The following is a 20,761-nucleotide window of genomic DNA, read 5'->3' as shown; positions in this document are numbered from 1 at the left end:
AAATGGGAAAGCAGTCCCTCCACATGCCTGCCCTGAGAGTGTGCTTTTCAAAAGACATTTGCTTGATCTGAACTAAATGTGCAGCAGTTGAGGAGCTGAATTCCTCAGTTAAGCAAGGTTTGGCAGGCTCAGTAAGACTGGGGAGTCTCAGTGGGTGAAAGTCATTGTACTGGCTCATGAAGTATTTACTGTTGGGAAGTTGGATGAGACCCTCAGCATTATTTCAAGCTTCTAAGCATCACATGCTCTGGATCAACAAAAAGTCTGTATTTCAGCAAATATTCATATACCATGTACTAAAAAATATTTCTATAAACTCGAAGCTTAAGAAATCAAGATTTGGTGAGTTCTTTGTAAAAGTTTTTATTCCCAGTTTCACCGAGTTATGACCCTTCAAAAAGTAATATCTATTGTGCTGTTATTTCAGTTTATCAAGCAGTAAAGCAAATACATGCATTTTTTTTTCACAGGCTGAAAACAGTTAAATGTGTATTCAGATTTTGAATTTGTAGTTAGGTAAGCCTTCAAAAGTCAACCGAGGTTGACTTTTTATTTTCTGGTAATTATCATTGGTTTTATAAATGTTAATGAGAAAAAGCATCTTTGCCTTTTATTTTATTTTTGTTTTTTTTGTTTGTTTTGTTTTTTTGCTTTTCCCTAGACTGGGCAAGCTGGCAGCAGTTGCTCACTCCTATCTTCCCAGGCCATTTTCTACAGGCACCCTAGCCACTAATCCAACTCAGGTCACTTGTGGCAAATTCATGAGCGTCTCCCTCTGTGTCACAGATCTGATTCAATGAGCATAAACTGCTTAAACATATTCTACAAAAATAAGTCTAGTCATGATATACAAAATGTGTATTTTACCCCCCCCTCTAACAATGGAGCATTGAAGTGAGTAGTTTACCCAGCCAGTATCGGAATAGCTAAAATCCATTATATCATCCCCATTAGATGACAGATTGTGTAGAGCAGATTATATTATTCAGTGCCATTGATGTTTATTAACATTTCCATGTTCCAAATTCTAAGTTGTTTTTTGACTTCTAGCCTTTAGGTATTCTTTTATAAAGGTTGAGATGCTACTGCTTCCCCATCAGATGTGTATCAGATCTGCAACCCTGGATTTTGTGACCTGCATTTTAGATCTTTAAACCAAATCTCAGTAAGGATACAGTTGTCACAGCTTCCACGCAGAAAAAAAGCTTCTAAGCACCCACGTTATTGCTGGGACTGATGCCCATAGTCTGCAGATTGCATTTGATCATATGGAAACAGATTATATCCATTACGATGATTTTACAAATGATTTAGATGTGATCCTAACTGATTGCTCTGGCAAATTGTCATAGGAGATAGGTGTCACAGACTCACTGGTAGAAAGTACAGTTTACTGCATTTGTTTTTTCATATCATACAAAGTGGAGTCATAGGTTCATAGGTTCATAGGTTGGTACTAGGCTATCGGCCTTAGGGCCTATACAAGCCTAGCCATAACAATTCCCTGGCTATTTCTTCCCACACTATTTACTTCCCTGTCAATCAAAAATGGGGTGCTTTACATTCTAGCACAACAGTCTGCACCCTGTATCCACACTGCAGACCCCTGGCTATGGATGTTCTTACAATACACTGGATGCCGCCTTCTTCAAGCCTTCCAGCTAAATCCCTGTCTTTCAGAAAAGTTTGTTCAAATCAAAAACAGGAGAATCAGATCTCATCTAATCCTTTCTAACTGAGTCAGCACTGGTTCTTACTGTTACAGGGCATGTGACAAAAACAGATGTAGTCAAGACGATTGAAACTGTATATTAGCTTTCACATTTAATGACCTCAAGTCTCAAAAGTCTAGTCTCTTCAAACCCAGTCATTGCATGCTTCATAGTGTTAAAAAATAAATAAATAAGAAGATTTAAAGTAAAAAAACTATTTTCCAAACTAGGGTTTTCAGAAAAAAAACTGTATAGCAAAACATATAAACCATAATAAATATAAGAGGGCATTTTTTGTTTCTTGTCTGTGCAGGTTTCTGAGGGCAAGGGTTACAGTAAAGGTTAAACAAGATTATAACTGCAGTGTTGTATGCATTTGTTGGTGCATGTTTCAGTGTCTGAGCCTTTCCTTTGTAGAGGTTTTGTTAAGGAAAGGGTTTTTCTAAGGTGATGTGCAGGATTACAGTTGGTGTTAGGGTGAGTATGCATTAGTAAGCTGGAGCAGGGAAGTGAAGCCCCACTAAGCCACCTTACTAATATGTGCTAACCCTTACCCTAATCCCAACCCTAAATATGCCCCTTCCCCTAACCCTAACCCTTCACATTACCTTAGAAAAACCCTTTCTGTAACACTACCACTTTTCAGACAAACATTATCCTATGCTATTCCTATGGGTTTCATTTTTTTTGTTTGTTTTGTTTTAGTTTAGTTGTTTTTGTGATTTAGGGGTTTGGATTTTTTTTTCTTACTGTTGTAAGTTCTTTGTTGTGATATGTCAAAAATATGAACTTTTGGTATTTTGATATGTCAATATTATGAATGTCAGTATTTTGAGTGACTGTCAATGTTTTGATATATATACTGATAAATATATACATATATATATATATATATATACACACACACACACACACACACACACACACGTGTGTGTGGATTACTGTAACTTGCCCAACTCACCTTTAGTCAACACCAAATTGATCAACAAAAACTGGATAGCACTCAGATGGTTGAAAAACAGAACACAAAAACAAAAAAAACAAATAAAAAAAAAAAAGTAAGTCTGCTTTTTTTGGGGGGGGGTGGTAAGCCACCCTGCAGCCTCTATAGACTACTGCTACAACACTAGCACCAACTTTGACCATTTGTGTTTTGACCAGACTTAGTCAACAGAATGTGTGTTGATTAAACAGGCATTGACACTATTGAAATACTTCCCCTGCTTTTACCTCAGCTTATTGAAAGAACAGCATTACTCAGCTCTACATTACAAAGTGAAGTCTTTTGGGCTCACAGCCAGGAGGATTTTCAAAAATTTCATAACAAATCCAGAAGTTTTTTGGTGAAATTTAAGTTATGTTAAAACAGTAAAAAATGCCAGGAAATCTTATCTGGCTGAATGAATAAGATTATATATTTGTTGCCAAGCTAATGACTAGAAAGTACTTCCTGCATTGTACCCCAGACATTACAATATTTGTCTTTTCACTTTAGTACCACTCTTTATTCATCTGTTAACTGTATGTTGTTTTTATTCATCTGTTAACTGTATGTTGTTTTAGCTTGTATTTCAGTTTATCCTCATACTGCACCTTAAATAATTGTTCAGAAGCATTTTGTATGGCTGGCCTCCTAAAACTATTTCCACCTGGAATCTGAGTTTTACACTTAAAAAGCTGACTTCCTCTGAGGATATTTTTAAAACAATCACCTTTTTGTAATTACCATATCAAACAGCCAGATTGTGAACTTAGATTTGCCAAGAAACCTGCATAGTTTTACTAAAGACATGGTTCCTTTAAGAGCAAATCCTTCCATGCCTAAAGGGGTTCTTGCAGTTTCTATTACAAAGACTATTCAATTGTCATTGCCTAAAAAGTAAAATAATTTTATCTGTACCATAAGTGACCATGTACAATTTGGAAATTGCCCTTACAGGATATGTAGACAACATTGTCACCAATTATTCCTCTTGTGAGAAAAAGGCTTGCAAAAAGACCAGATACCAGACATGCACCTTCCAAATGGTTGCCCATTTGTGTTTCCATTTATGTCAGGTGTAGCGAAACATTGAATGGTTGAATTTCAGTGGCCAGACATTGTTCTGTCATGTCAGGAAGCTTAATAAATAGCAGAGACAGTCAGGAGCTGAGGTCTGGACTCTCATGAGGTCTATATACCAGCTGATTTCACTACAAGAAAGTGCATGCCTACTGACATGCTAATCACTGTAACTATTTAGCATTATATACCCCTTTTAGACATTTGAAGATATATATCTTTGTGGTAGCACCCGTTAAGTTACACCGATCAATTAAAATTAACCTCAGAATTATATACACTGGGAATACCATGGGCTATTTAAATCAAAATACATTTTTGTACAAATTCAAGGTAATTTAATAATGAACCATTTCTGTCCTTCTAGTCACGTTCAGCTCTGAAACAGTTTGTATATTGGTCTGATTTCCTTGCTATTTGGAGAATTTAACAAGAATATATACACAAAACTTGTGATCATCTTTTTGAAACACTTCTTGCCACTTATCACCTTCACTGAGGGACATTATTTAAGGAGTGACTCAGCATCTCTGTAGTATGAAAGTGTCTGCAGTTTCTGTTCCCTTGGTACTGTACTGGTTGTGATGTTTCAAGTCACACATTCTCCTAGAACATCAGCTTTATGTATTTGTCTTGTAATACCACTTTCCCAATGTACATTTTTGTTCAGTTGCTTTACCAAGAACTTCATCTTCAAGCTGCTGACTTCTGCATAGCTGTTAGACTCTTACTTTGTCTTTAACCTATAAATCTGGTAGCCTTTTGAAGCTCTTATCCCATTAGTAGATTTGTCTCTCCTTAATTCTGTCTCCTGATATCTGTCCAGCATTTCTTTTACTTTGTCAGATTTGGGCATCAGTGATGTAGCTGAATGCTTTTCAACCTTTTGTCTGTCAACAGTTGGACTGTTAAGAGACTTAAGTCCCTCTGTTGGAATATCAAGTGCTTTCCAAAACCACAAGATGACAGCCCTCATATCTCTTAATGTTTTTTTTATCTGTTTACTAGTCCCACATGGGATTTGTGTATCCTGTTAATCTTTTGTTTTCTTATTTAATTGTAAACTATATTTTTCTTAGCTTTTAGTATTAATCCTTGGACAAAATGTATTCCCACCCACAATAAATAAATAAAAACATAACAGTATTTTTCTTACTGCGGATGTTTACCATGGTCATTTTTTGGTGTAAGTCATTGACAGTCATCATTGTTGTCATCAAACACCTTTTCCTCATTTTTCTATACGATTGAGGTAACACATGAACACTAGTTAATATTACCAAATCACTTACAGACAAGGTGCACACCACTGAATGGGGAGTGAAATTATTTTACTTTTCATAACATCACAACTATTTTTCTTAAAAGCTTGCACACTGTTTCATCATATCTTACACCAAAAGTTATTCTATCTCTTATGAGGGAAGCATGCAGGACACCAAATGTATAGCCTTTGAATCTGATCTTCATTATAGTAACATAAACAACTCGAGTCCATATATGAATGTGTGCTCTTATAATGAGCAAATGTCTAATAAATGACATTCTTTTGGGGCTAGCAATAGTTACTCATGTTTTTCTAAATGTTGCTGGTTTGTTTTCTTTCTTCATCAAGAAAAGTAAAAAGCTAAATATCTGTATGGCTTCTTCCCCATCAACATGCAGGAATGTGACACACTGGACCTTTTCTGTCTTTTCAGTTAATGCACTTGCATTGAAGAATAGACTAAACTTCTGGATACAGAGCCTCCTTTCAGTCATGTTTCCTTGAAGCACAATAATTCCAGGAGGGTACAGCTGAGATATATTACCACTGAGGAAGTCTTCAAAGCAGATATATGACTTTACTTTGGCACATATACTTCAGTATTTGGTAGATATATCACCCTTCACTGATACCATATCATGTCAGGAGACTTAATAAGTAACAGAGAGAGAAAGTCAGTAGATATGGTATAACCTCCATGAGGTCTGTATTCTGGATGATTTTTCTAGAGGTAAGTATGAGTCAAATGACATGCAAATCCCTATAGCTAGTGCATTAATATTAAAGACATATCCTATATATATATATATATATATATATATATATATATATATATATATATATATATATATATTCTACCAAGGTAGTAGCTCTACATATGGAATATCTTTGAAGCTGCCATTCTAGTTACATGTTTAGAAAACTTTGTAAATTACACCTTGTTGATCCAAATCCAATGCATATTTTGTTTGCTATATTTTACATGTCATATTTCCATAGTTGAGTCCCCTCCTTTATTCTGAAGAGGATAAGGTACAGTGTTTTGTACTCCACATGTTGTTATGACGTGTTGTACTGTGGATAGTATATTTGTGAGAGGTTATCACAACAATAGGTCCTTGAATAATATGGTTCCTACCATCTGCCACCCCATAAACTACATTTTTTATGGTGGTACAATACTTATATATTTATTCATTTGACATTTGTTGACCAAGAATGTCTGACTGAGCCTGCCCCCTTTTTCAGCAGAGGGCCCAGGGAGAAAAGCTCCACCAAGTATTACATATACCATAAAAATGTTTACAAACAGTACAGTATACATGAGGTAATATAAACATGCATTATAATGCTTGGGCTCCCAATTGTAGCACCAGAGTTTAAAAGGTGTTATTTATATATCCTTGGTACTGTTCTAAATTTATTAAATTATATGTTATATTTATTATAGGATGTGTGATATGATTTATTATTTTTATTTATTCATTTATTTCTTCAATATATTTTCATCTCAGCAAGAAAGCAAAAATGAAAACTGAAAGGACTGAATCCACATCTTAAAATACATTTTAGATACTTGCCCTGAGAAATAGTTTGAATCTACAGGAAGAACTAATTGCTTTGGTTTGTAGGTAGAGGAGGAGATATTGTGGCCAGTTTTCAAGCATTATTTCTATGTCTTTCTGCAAGATGTATGCTATCTTTCAAAATTATATTTGTTTATAGATAGTCTCCTACACACACACACACACACACATATATGTATATATATGTATATATGTAACACACACATACATATGTGTGTGTGTGTGTGTGTGTGTGTGTGTGTGTGTGTGTGTGTGTGTGTGTGTGTGTGTGTGTGTGTGTATGTTTGTGTGTGTGTGTGTGTGTGTGTGTGTGTGTGTGTGTGTGTGTAGCTATAGTGGTTACAGTTTAAGTTGAACTTGCTTGGTTATCCCATTAAAAGTTTGTTTCTTGAATTTTAAATTATCTGCTGACATTTCTTCTACAGAACTTCCTGGAGCACCTTCAAATCTGGGAATCTCTAACATTGGTCCACGCTCTGTAACTCTGCAGTTCAAGCCAGGGTATGATGGAAAAACATCCATTTCAAGATGGCAGGTGGAAGCCCAGGTAATGTGCTTCCAATTTTCTTTACACTGTGTTGTTGTGATTTGTTATTCATACACTTACTCTGTCCCTCCTACAAGTGTTGTTAGTATACATCTCTAAGTTATGCCCTCATTTCATTCAATGTGCCTCAGAGTTACAAGAAATTGCATCCATGGCTACCAGAGAAACATAAAAGGCTAGTTATCAACCTGTGCTCCAGTTGAAGTTCTATCTGTAACTATCCTGGTTTCAGGATTTATGCAGTGTGTGTGATGTGCCTGTGTAAAATGACAAAATTATCCGTTGTACTTTAAACTTTTGTTGTGTTCCCTCCCTACACTGTTGACTTGCACTACCACCTAGTGGTTACATATATACAGTCCTGTATTGCTTTCAATGAATGCAGTAGTGCTGTCAATCCCCAAGAAAGGAAAGATATGTTCTACAATGTTTTATTAAATTCATAAAACAAAGCAATAACAAATAAATTACTAAATTATGTAGCTCCTCATGAGTAAGCTTTGCAAATCCCCTCCCCCACTGTTATTAACAGAAACTTATCATTCAGCCCTAACGTTAACTGTTTAGGTTTTCTTTCGTTGCACAGTTTTAATAAATCTTCATAGTCTAGTCTTGACATCTGATGGTCCATTATGCTGATTTTCTTGGAAAGTTATCTTGGTTAGTGTGGCATTGAAGATTCTTCCATGTTTTTCAGTTTTATTGACAGCAACTTCCTCATATTCCAAATTTGTCCACAAAAAAACTCATGACAATTTCTGAAACAGAATTATTTGCATTACAGAAAATGGTAATGGTACAGAATCCTTGGATAATTACTTCCTATAGATATGCATTTTTGATTATTTACAGTACGTTGTCTGCTGACCTCTTAAGGATTTAGTTATATAAACTTCTGAAAGCAGACAGCCTGAAATGCCTATGATTTCATGTTAGGATAGGCTGTGGTTCCCTTGCAACTTTGAATTTGACAATAAGAATATTCTGAAGTACTTTTTTTTGCACTAATGGTTCCCTTGTGACTCTGAATTTGATAATGAGTGTATTCTGAAGTACTTTTTTTACTGTAATGGTCTTCACTTTCTGCTTGCTGAGAGGTCTAGGAGATGAGCAATAACTAAAAATTTGTTTTGCTAAACATATCTAGCAGGCTGAGAGACCATTTATAGGAAGGCAAAACATTTGGCTTAATCAGCTAGAATCATAATGAAGAAACTCAGCTAAGTTCCTGCATTGTCTAAGGCCTTTGGTGTTACAGAAGTAGGCAATATTACTTTGTGTACAATGTATTTTATTCACATAAATTCTTCTACGATTAGTGTATTTTTCCCAAGGACACCTGAGAAGTAAAATTGTGGTCAGCCGAGGTAGCTGGATTAATCCTGGGTCAGCACAATCTTGCTCCTTTATGATTAATGGTGTATTCTGCAGTCCCAGTGTGAAACATTACTTCATTTGCATCTAGTGCCTACCATACCAGTCAACTGTACCTCAATTTAAGGAACGTTCCTCCTACTGAGTCTTAAAAATTGTATGCTCCCTGTTGAAAAAGTCATTCATTTTTTAAGATTTTTATTTTAACAAATATCCTTGGAAAATGACCAGTAATACTGAATCATATTTTACTCCCCATACCTCCACCAGGTTGGGAGGGTGGCCTAATGGTTAAGGTGTTTGCCTTAAAAACACAAGGTACAGGGTTTGAGTCTGGCAGTTAGCCTAGTATTCATCTGTGAACCTGTGAACCATACTTATGTGTGCTAAGCCTAATTCAGCCCCTAACCTTGCCCATTACCTTAAGAAAAAAACATTTCCCTGTCAGCACTACTAAACAAACCAGCCCGGTTTGATCACTTGCCAGTTGATTGATATATACATATATATAGAGAGAGAGAGATTAAGACATCTATACCAGTCATATCATAAGATTTCATCAAAACATTATGGAATCAAACATGAACTTATCAGATTGAACAGGTTCTAAACCAAAAACATCAGCATCTTATTTTGTGGTCGTGTATACGTGTGTGTGTGTGTGTGTGTGTGTGCGTGTCTGTGTGTCTGTGTGTGTGTGTTTGTGTGCAAAAATATATATATATATATATATATATATATATATATATATATATATATATATACATACACACACACACACACACACACACACACACACACACATACACACATAAATATATATATATATATATATATATATATATATATATATAGATACACACACACACACGCACACACACACACACACACACATACATGTGGATTACATACAAGTTTTCAAAAGACAACTTGTTGAATGGATAAAAAAGCTGGTACAGCTGATCACTGAAAATCAGCTAACCGAATGCACTGGCTTTAGTACTGTTTCATATAGCAGTAGAGTGGGATCAGGGAAGTTGCCCTTTTTCTGTAGTGTAGTCCCAGAGCTGGTATATATAATTAGCTGGTTTTCTTGTTTTTATTTTATTTTTGATAGGCTGCTGATCAACAAGTTGTATATGATCACTTGCCTTTTGATATGTTGAATTTAAAATGTATTGACTTACATCCATATATGTATGTGTACATATATAATGGCTGTCTTCTGATTGTAAGGGTAAGGTTGATCCATAATTTTAGAAAGCATTGTGCAATGTATCTGTAATTATTTCCTACTATTAAAATTTAGTTTTATTGTTAGTTTCCCCATTCTGGTCCTAGCTCCCTTATTGCTAGGCATATCTAACAGGAACATATTAAACAGTATGTTACAGACTATGCAGAGATCTCATTTAAGAAACAGAACATAATGACAAATCTTGAAGTCTTCTAAATAATTCAAGTTTTTTAACCCTAAATTTTTTCCAGCAACCATTTCAAGAAATTTCAGATGACCTGCTTTACAGCTACAAAACACAGCACCATATCCAATCATTTTTCAGATAAGTAAAGTATAAGGTCATGCATTGAGCTCTCTGACTGACTATACATATCGTTTAGAATTAGATGGGTTACAGAAGCTGTTTTTCTATTGGTAGTGGAATACATCGTTTAATATTCTCCACCATCATCATTATGCCGAGCTCTTAAGTGAAGGTGTCTTTTTATGATATAACCATTTATTTTATAACCAGATGTCCTTTATGCTAAGTGTTATACTCCATTTACTGACATCAGAGGTGATGTCCTTACTAACTGCACCATTTTTAGGTCATCTTAGAAAACATTAGCATGTTTTAGTGAAATAATTATACTTTTTAGTTTGCAGTCATCAACATACCTGTTCGTCCCAAACCCATTACCCCTTTTCTTAGAAGTTCAAAAACAAGTGACCTCTCTGCAGACCCATGGTGCACACTAGTGGTAATCATTATTGATATCAACAAGTAGCCCTCCTCAGCCCCGACTTGTGTGTCCTGTTGCTTAACCAGTGTTTTACACACTGAGTTATATATGCATTGACAATTAATACTTGCATTTCGTTAAGCATTTTCTTAGGCAAAATAGTGTCAAATGAGACAAGTTCAAGATAAGCACCAAGAATTGTCAGACCTTTATCCAGTGTTGCTCTTATCATTTCAGTGAATGCCTCAAAGTTCAAAAGTCATATTATCTCTTTATCAACCTCATACTGTTTCACATCAGATTGAAATAGAGCCTCTGTTCCATTTTGGATAAGCTCCATTATGCCTGGCAATGATCAAGCATTGAATACTGTTCAGACTAATGGGTGTAAACTTTTTTGGGTCTGAGAACTTATTTATTTATTTATTTGTGATACTATGTAAGAAGCCATCAGGTATGTTGTCTGGTCCCACAAAACTTGTGTTTTTAATTCTGACTGTAGCAGCAGTTATTGCAACTATAATTAGTTGGTAATACAGCCAGTCATTTAGTGGGAAAAATGTTAAACAAATAATGTGCATTGAAGAAAAAAGGCAGAATATGAGGATACTGTACCAGTCACATTTATAAATTAGGGACTTTTGGTACACCAAGAGCTGAGGAAGAATCTGGAAAGGGGCTTTCACAACTGCTCTGGGAAATTTGAAACATGTTATGTATTGTAAAATAGTTTTGCCATTTGAATAGAATGTTACAGAAACCACCCGATTAGTAATTTTTTTGTGTCCCCAAGTCACACCTCTACTGATATTTTGCCCTTGCAGTTATGCTAATAAATACATATATACACATATATGGATATATACATATATATATATATATATATATATATATATATATATGTATATATATATATATATATATATATATATATATATATATATATATATATGTGTGTGTGTATATATTTATGTGTATACTACCTATGATTGTTATGTATTAGTGCCCCTAATTTAAAGTAACTTAATTTAAGCACAAAGCATATGTGGGTGTGTAGTTTGTATCTATGTGTTACATGAAGACTACTTCAACAAGACTGGCACCATGGAAAAGAACTTTCTCAACAATGGTTTGATATGCAGATTAAAAATAACATTGGTTATGCACAGTATAACCAGGATTTTTGAAATGTATAGCAGTTTCACTTTTGCTTATCTCACAGGAGCAGCTAGAATTTTCTGATTTTTGTTCAACTGCATGTTCCACATTTGTGCAAAATTATGCTCTCAATGTCTAAAATTAGGATTAGATGGTCATGAAATGCCGTCTGAGAAAATTACTATTGTATGCTTGAGAGAAGCTCCCAGCACCTGTGCTACTTAACTTAATCACTTCAGAGGTCACAGATCCTCAAGGAAGGGGAATACTTGCTTTTCCTGCAAAAAAACATATTTGACATTCTTATTTCTTCACAAATTCAGAGAAAAGCATACTTTTCAAAACATTTTGCTTGAATTTCTCCAATTGTAGCACTTGTATTTTGGCCGAAGAAGTAACACCCATGCCTGTGCTGCTGCTCCCTTAACATAAATGTCTCTTTTCTGTGATATGTACCCTAAATACAAATTGAAGTATGCTTCACTTGTTCTACAATTATTAGATCTGAAACCTTTAACTGGGTGGTTAGTGTCACAAAAGGAAATACTGCTCGCCCAGCTATCTGGAATTTTGTAAATAATTGTGTGTCATATGTGAATATTAATATGATTTATATAGAAGTGTGACAGAAAGAAATACTGCCAGCACAGCCATGTGGAATTTTGTAAATAATCATATGTCATTTGTGAATATCAACATGATTCATTTGCTTGTCTTACAAAAGTATTAGAACTGTATGTTATGTGTAAATTAAACTGCTGATACAGAAGTATGTGTTGTACAGAGTTTGTACAGTACTGAGCCTAGATGTGTGACCCCAGTGTACCCTGATGGATTAGAACAGAAATGTATATACAGTATTGTAGCTGTGTGAATGTATATATCATTGGAAATAGGAATATAACTTCAGGAAATAGTTGAAATTAAATTGTTTTATAACCATGGAATAAAAGAGATGGTTTCAATGCAGCAAGAAGACAGGATGTCTAAAACTACGGAGCCTTCTGCATTGTTTTGTAAATGTTTTATTGTTTTATGTCTTCCAGCAGTTGCAAAGATCTGAGAGAGATGTATTTTTCACAGAGAGATGCTAAAATACTGGCGGTTTCTAGCAATGGGGGGTTTCACTAGAGATAGTCAGATGACAAAAGTAATGCTGTCCTGCAAATATCCCAGCAGCAATATTTGAGATATTAATTTAAGAACTCTCTTAGAGAGAGAGAGGGCATTTTGTGTTCTGTCTTTGCCCTGGAAACATCCACTCACCACTTCTGTGTACTTGTTATTCTGTAAGTAAGTTTTTATGGCATAATAACTATTTTACATTTAGATAGGAATATAGTAAAGTATAGCTTAGATGTTTTCTTTGTTTATTTGAGACTGTCCTGCAATGTTGTTTTAAATATTTTCTGTGATTTTGAACTCTGAAGTAACTGATTACTTACTGAGTATTATGTTGTTCTTTTATTATTTATTATTAAATATATTTAAACCTATCATTGTGGATGATAAAGAGTTGGCTGGTGGCAGTGCTAACTACCTTATGGTCTGGGCAAAAGGGGACATAGCTAGTAAACCTGTGCCAGCCTTTCCCAGGTGTGTGTGTATATAAATCAAATCTCCAAGAGGTTGTGTGTCAGCTACTTGGGCAGGGACACAAAGCATTGGTTGGACAGACAGAGTGTTGGAGGACTTGGCTTGGAACCCTGGATAAGGACTCAGCTCTACAGCTGTGCCAGTGGGGAGATTTTTTAGGGGATCTGGAGAAAGAGGGAGAAGCCAGCCCCAAACCTGACTGTGGTCTCTGTGTGCTCTTAAGAAAATTGCACTTTACTGTGTGTGTGTACTTGTCATCCTCCCAGTGTGTACGTCCTCTCACTGTTGCTAAAATGGACAGTTTAAACTTTCCACATAGGACTTAAAAATCAATCTAGTGTTAAAGAGACTTGAACTGGAGGCCAAAGGTTTGGAAATAGAAGCAGCAAAGGAGATGTTGACTCTTCACCAGGGTCATGGAGGTAGTTGATAGTTTCATTCATATGTTTGAAAGGGTATGTAAACAAAATAATGTTGAAAATCTGTAACTGCTAGTTCTAAATTGTCTGATACCGATTGTTAAATTATAATACTGTCAAAATGTTTGTTGTGTGAATATATTGCTGAACTAAACACTTATATTTAAAGGTGGGTGAGTGGATGTCAGGTCACCACTTTGGTGAGGCAACAATCCCTTAGCACTTTGCCTGAGGACATGATAGAGAATGTAACACAGCAGATGAGTTTCACTGCACAGGAAATGGTTACCCAGTGCTACTCATGGGTCTCAGGAACACATCCAGAACTAAGGGTTAAATGTTTTAAATGCAACCACTGGTGCCATGTGTAACAGAATGCCAGCAATAAGTTTTCTGCAGACAGTAAATGGGAAAGAGGCCACTGCTAAAAGAGACACAGCCTCTGACCTAACAATTGCCTAGGGTTCACCTTGACTGGGAGGATGGCAGATGTCCTGATAGGGAATGATTTTGATAATGTGCATGCAGTTAGACAAGCATGTGAGTTTGGTAGAGCCAGGACTGGTGAGGTGGTTACTTCAAGAAGGGAGCTACCCTGTAACAGTGAGACTGAAGGTGAGCCACAGCTGCTTGTGGGTACTGATGTTCCCTTGGACAGAGTGACTGCAAGGGCAGAGGTGAGTAGTAGCATCCAAGCTGACAGTGAGGCACCACTGTCAGAGAATACCCGACTTCCTGCAGAAGGGGAGCTGGAAAGGGTTACAAAGAGAGAGTTGAGACAGGCTCAGCTCTCAGACCATACACTACAAAGCCTGGGGGGTGTAGCTAGTGAGGCACTGATTCTCAAGGGAAGGGGGAATCTGTATACTTGGACAAAGGGTTACTGTATAGAGAGTGAACCCCTGAGGGAGTGAGGGCTAGATGGTAAGAGAATACAGCAGTTGGTAGCACCCATAGCCTACCATCTGGCACTTCTAGCCATAGCCTATGATATTCCCTTTGCAGGTCATATGGGCATACAAAGATACATATTATGCAGAACTTTTATTGGCCTTGGATTTCTAGAGATGTAACAGGGTACTGCAGGACCTGTGAGCAGTCCAAAAAGGTAGGCAAGGCAGGAGACAGTGTGAAAGCTCCTTTGATGCTTTTGCCTGTGATTGAGAAGCCATTTCAGAGGGTAGCTATGGATATTGTGGGGCTTCTGAGTACCCCAAATTCCACAGGGAAAAGGTATATCCTAGTGGTAGAAGATTATGCTACCAGATACCCTGAGGCTATGGCTCTGCCCTTCATTGAGGCAGAAAATGTGGCAAATGCTTTGTTAGAGATTTTCAGCAGGGTAGGTTTCCCAAAGGAAATACTGACTGACAGAGGTGCCAATTTCACATCAAGCAATGTGGGGTGAAGCACCTAAAGACCACCCCTTACCATCCCCAGACTAATGGCCTTGTTGAGTGGTTAAACTCTACACTCAAGACCATGCTACCAGCATTTGCAGACCAGCTTAAGAGGGACTGGGACAAATATTTGCCCCATCTGTTGTTTGCCTACAGAGAGGTGGCCCAGGAATCCACAGGTTTTTCACCCTATGAGCTGCTGTATGGGCATAGGTGAGGGGACTCTACATTTGATTTGAGATGAGTGGGAGGGTGAGTGTGGATCCCACAAGGAGTCTGTTGTGGCATATTCCTAAACCTCAGGACAAGGTTCAGGAACTCATGGGCTTGGCCCAGGAGAACCTGGCAGAAGCCCAACAGCAGAAAAAGGTCTGGTATGACAGGAATGCTTGAGTTAGAGAGTATGCTGAAGAGCGGCAGGTAATGGATGTTCTTCATGTTTCACTGTTGCAGTCATTACATTTGGGTAATCTGCTGGCAGGTTGCCCCCAGTTGGCCTGATTAACAAAGTCTTGAGTCCTGCGTCGATTGCTGTGACTTTTTCCATGACGTCAGGTCGTCAGGGGTATAAAACCTGCAGCTGATGCCATTACATCAGTAAAATTCACTTCTAAAACTGGAACTCCGATAAGAAAGCTTGAAAATAAAAAAAATAATTTGAAATAAGCCCAATAAAATAAAAAAACTTTGGAAAAAATAAAACCATTACACAGATTAGATTCAGGTGTTCAAAATGAAAAAATCCTAAAAATCGTTAAATAATAAAATAAGTTGACATTAATTAAGGTGTCTCGCTGGCTTATAAAAACAAACCTTAGCTAAGCAGGGCTGACATTTAGAAAATTCCGAAAATGTCCCCCAGCTAACCTTTAAATATAAGAATACATTTCTATATATGATTACATAAAAGTTAGCCATAAACTTTGAATGAATTCCTTTGCCATTATATAAAAAAGGGTACAAAACACTTCCAAAAGATTAAAATATAAAAAAAACACTCTCATGATACCTGGTGTCGAATGTGCTCTAGTGCTATTTTGCACACAGTTCATCTATTTCTAGAACACACCCCCCCAAGGCCCCTGTAAAACTAAATGCATGACCACTGTTATCCCAATGTGTCTAGCTAAAGCGTTTTTTTTTCTTTTATTTTAGAAACAGCACATGTGCGCCATTACATCAGTCTTTCTTGCCGTATGGTGCCCGAAGCAGAAGCAGTTCACAAGTGCTGGTCGGCCAACTTCTGAAATTTTCTTTTTCGAGTTTCAGAACCGAAGTCTTCAACTTAAAGCTAAGTACCCCATTGGGGAAACTTACTCCTTACCGAAGTCAGTAAAAGTTAATAATTGCATTACTTGTGGGAAGCAAATACCTCATAAAGATTTTCATTTGTACTGTATTCCTTGGCTAGGCCCTGACAACGACTTACCTTGCTGTCGGTTTTGTGCTCTATTTAATCAGCGCACTATCCATCGTCGGTACATTTTTGCCTCTAAATATTTCAGTTCTCAGTTTAATTATCCAGAAATGATGTCAGTTAGCCATCCGACTACCGGAATTCTGAAAAAACACAAAAAAAAGGCAGAGACAGGCCGGCGAGGTCCAAAACTGCCGACGACGCTTCTCCTAAGCCAGTCGCCAGTTCGCCGGTACTCAGTGAGGTGCTTTTGCAGCCCCTGATACCCACTACTTCTGACTTGCAGGCCTCTACTGAGACCCATTCGGAGTCTGGTATGCCATGAGATGCTTCACCTATGGAACCCGTGGATGTCTCTACCTTGAATGGGTCCAGAGCTGCTGTGCAGGCACCGGCTTCTGAGGGTGTATTCAGGACTACAGACTTGCATATTAAACTGACTCCACCTTCTATTCTAAGGCCTAAATCTCAATCTATGTCTAAAAAACCGATGCCCAGGCCACATGTTCAGGCCCCTATGCCTAAAAAACAAATGATCAAAATGGCTGAAGATCTTATTACTCTAATCAGGGGTAGTCAACTCCCTCCTTCCAAGAGGCCTAGGACTGAACTTGACTATGAATCTTCTGATCAGGACTCTGTTTCTTCTAATTCTTCCAATGACCTGGATTTGTCCTTTCCTACTTATGAGGATTCTGATGCAGAGGATTCCATTCCCTCTGCTTCCCCCCCTGAGGACTTTTCTTTTGGGGAAACTTTACATACATTAAGGGAGCATTTCCACTGTGAAAGTCAGGAATTTTCTGAATCTAAAAAGAGGCTTAGGGATTTCCTTTTTCTACCTCAGCATAGGCCTTTGGCTATACCTCCTGTACTAGACATTGTTGATGATGTGTTTTTGGAATCCAGTATGGCCCCTGATTCCCTGCCTCCGGCTCCTAGTAAACCTGACAGATACTACAGGGTTCCCGAGTCCCACAAGTTCCTTTTCAAAATTCCTGTTGCATACCCAGAAACCATTTCTCAGGGGCCCAAGGGCATTAAGGCTTCTTCTGCTAAAAATCCTACTCCTTCTGATACAGACTCCAGGGCACTGGATATATGGGGTAAAAAAGGTTTATACCCCTGCAACCTTGGCAATCAGGGCTTTAAACTGCCAATTTAATATGCTAAAATATCAACAGCATATTATGGGCCTGCTTAAACAGAAAATGATGTTGATTTCTGACTATGTGGAAAATAAAGATTTATAGGATTTATTGCATTCAGCTGAACAAGTTGGAAAACATTCTTTGCAATGTGGTTTTGATTTTTTAGAGGCCTCTTGCAGGGCTGCTGTTACTGGGTCTGTGCTTAGAAGGCATGCTTGGCTTAAAGAGCAATCTCTGCATGATCATGTTAAAGCAAAATTGTTGGATGCTCCTTTAAATCAGGACCACCTGTTTGGCAATAAGGCTGAAGAAGTTCTAAAAAAAGATGGAAGATAAAGCTAAATCTATGCAAACTGTGAAAGATTTCTTACAAGTGCAACCTCCAAGATTTAGTAGGCACTGGCCTACTAAGAACTGGTCCTTTCCAGCTCCTTCCAGATCCACTCAAGCCAAACCCAGACACACCAAAAGCACCAGGTTTCAGTCTCAAGGGACTCCCAGAACTAAGCAGTGGGGGGGCTCCACTTCCAAATCTGGAAATAACAAGACACTCCCCTATGGTAAACAGTCTCAATGACTTTCCTTTAAAATTGTCAAGCAATTACCTTTTAGCCGCCCCTTTGGGGGGAAAGATTGCTCTTCATGCAGAAAACTGGGAACTCATAACCCAGGACAAATGGGTTTTAAATATAGTGTCCCAGGGATACAGATTTCATTTCCACACACTCCAGGCGGATGGCCAGACATGCCCCCAAATCAGTGGGCAGAGGCTCAGAAATAAGTACTTTCCCTCTTAAACATGGGGGCTGTTCAACCGGTACCAGAAGAGGAAAAGGGACAAGGTTTCTATTCCAGGCTTTTCCTGGTACCCAGAAAAGACAAATCATGGCGTCCAATTCTGGACTTGTCTGCTCTAAACACCTTTATGGACATTCCAAAATTCAAGATGCTGACTCTTCACCGGTTACTTCCTATGCTAGGCAAGGATGCCTGGTTGGCAACTCTAGATTTAAAAGAAGCTTAGCTGCATATCCCAATCAGGGAATCTTGCAGAAGATACCTACGCTTCAAAGCAAGCTACTTGCATTATCAGTTCTCTGCACTGCCCTTTGGCTTGTCTACTGCACCCAGGGTATTCACAAAGTGCCTGGCTCCAGTAATTGCATTTTGCAGGCAAAGAAATATTCAAATATATCCATACCTGTACGATTGTCTAATTCAGGCAGAAAACCTGGCCATACTTATAAATCATCTGGTGTTTGTAAAAAGGGTTCTAACTTGTCTAGGGTACACCATAAACGAAAAGAAATCAAAACTGGTACCCTCTCAACAGGTTACATTCCTGGGTGCAAGCTTGAATACAACTGCCCAGATGGCTTTCCTCATGCCAGAAAAACAAATTCATTTGGTAACTTACTTCAAACAAGTGGCCACAAAAACCCTGCTATCTGCAAGACAAATACTGCAAGCGTTGGGGTTCATGGCCTCCTGCATTCTTCTAATTCCATATGCAAGATTGCATATGAGGAAACTTCAGTGGTACTTAAAAAGTCTATGAAGTCAACATTGTCACAGCCTGGAAACAATGATTCTTATCATACCTTGGTTACACCTAGAGTTCCTATGGTGGGCAGAGGCCTGCCACCAAAACAAGAGACTGCCATTCACATACCCCCTGCCACCCAAACCCTAATTACAGATGCATCAGACTATGCATGGGGGGCTGACCTGGCAGGGAAGTGCATTCAGGGCAAATGGAGCCCAAATCAAATGCACCTACATATCAATCAGAAAGAAATGTTAGCTGTACAGAACACTCTGACAGCCTTCAAGGACTACATTCATCCAGAACAACTCATGGTAAAGATGGACAACACCATGGTTATGTGGTACATAAACAAGCAGGGAGGTACACATTCCTACCCCATCTGCAGACTAGCCATGGCATTGTGGAACACGACCTTGAGCTACCAAGTGCAACTACAAGCTCAATTCCTGCCTGGAAAACTGAATACACTGGCAGACGGACTAAGCAGAAATCTCATGGACCCACATGAGTGGAAACTAAAACCACAGATTTTCAACATGTTGACAAGCAAATGGGGGAGCCCAGACATAGATCTAGTTGCCTCCCCCAAGAACTACCAGTTGGACAAATTTTGCACAAGAACTCCTCACAAAAAAGCCTGGAAAGTGGATGCTCTGTCCTTCAGCTGGAAAAACCAGTCTATGCCTTTCCCCCTCTGCCTTTGCTCTCCAAAGTTCTGCTAAAAGTCAAACAGTACAAACCAAAAATGATTTTGATTGTTCCAGACTGTCCACACCAACACTGGTACCCAGTCCTGCACAGTGTGTCACAAATTTCTCCATGGCACCTGCCTCAGACACCTTCCTTACTGTCTCAGCAGGAGAACCAAATCCTGTACCCTCAGCTCTCAACATTGAACCTTGCAGCTTGGCTAATCACTTAAAGTCACCCTTAGTAATCCTCAGCAAACCTGTGATGGATGTCATCTTGGAGGCGAGAAGACCTAGTACTAGAAAATCTTATGCTGACAATGAAAAAGATTCTGTGCCTGGAATCAGTCTCAAGGGATGAGCACAGCAGCACCCAATTTACCTCAGATTTTGCAATACTTAACTGAGATGCTTCACAAGGGCCTGTCTTTTTCCTCCATTAAAATCCATGCCTCAGCCATTTCAGCTCATTATAACACAGAACCTCCCCTCTTCTCTCATCCTGTGCTCAAGCAGTACCTCAGAGGGGCCAAAAACTTGTGACCACCCAGGAGAGTTCCATCCCCTGCCTGGGACCTTAACTTTGTATTGGAGAAACTCACTCTACCTCCTTTCGAGCCAGCTGCTACTGCAGACTTAAAATTTATTTCTTGGAAAACAGCCTTCCTTTTAGCAATCACTTCAGCTAGAAGGATATCTGAATTACAGGCCCTTATGGCAGTGGAGCCTTTCATCATCTTTCATGCAGACAGGGTGTCACTCAGGACCAGTCCATCCTTCATGCCCAAGGTGGTATCCAGTGTGGCTCTTAATCAGTCCATTCATTTGCCAACTTTCTTTCCCAATCCACAGAATAAAGGGGAACGGAT

General features: G+C 38.2%; 1 protein-coding gene across 1 annotated transcript in view; it reads left to right on the top strand.

The window, feature by feature from the left end:
• The window catches only part of SDK2 (sidekick cell adhesion molecule 2), a 1,526,639-nt gene that overhangs the window by 968,255 nt on the left and 537,623 nt on the right, over window positions 1–20,761 (top strand). The window contains exon 21 of the mRNA XM_044085131.1: window positions 7,053–7,174. Coding sequence (XP_043941066.1) covers window positions 7,053–7,174 — 122 coding nt within the window. The remainder of the gene's footprint in view (window positions 1–7,052; window positions 7,175–20,761) is intronic.

This window comes from Protopterus annectens, chromosome 10.part0, assembly GCF_019279795.1.
Source record: "Protopterus annectens isolate FY-2018-M chromosome 10.part0, PAN1.0, whole genome shotgun sequence".
NCBI lineage: Eukaryota > Metazoa > Chordata > Ceratodontiformes > Protopteridae > Protopterus > Protopterus annectens.
This window is presented reverse-complemented; position numbering and strand designations above follow the sequence as displayed.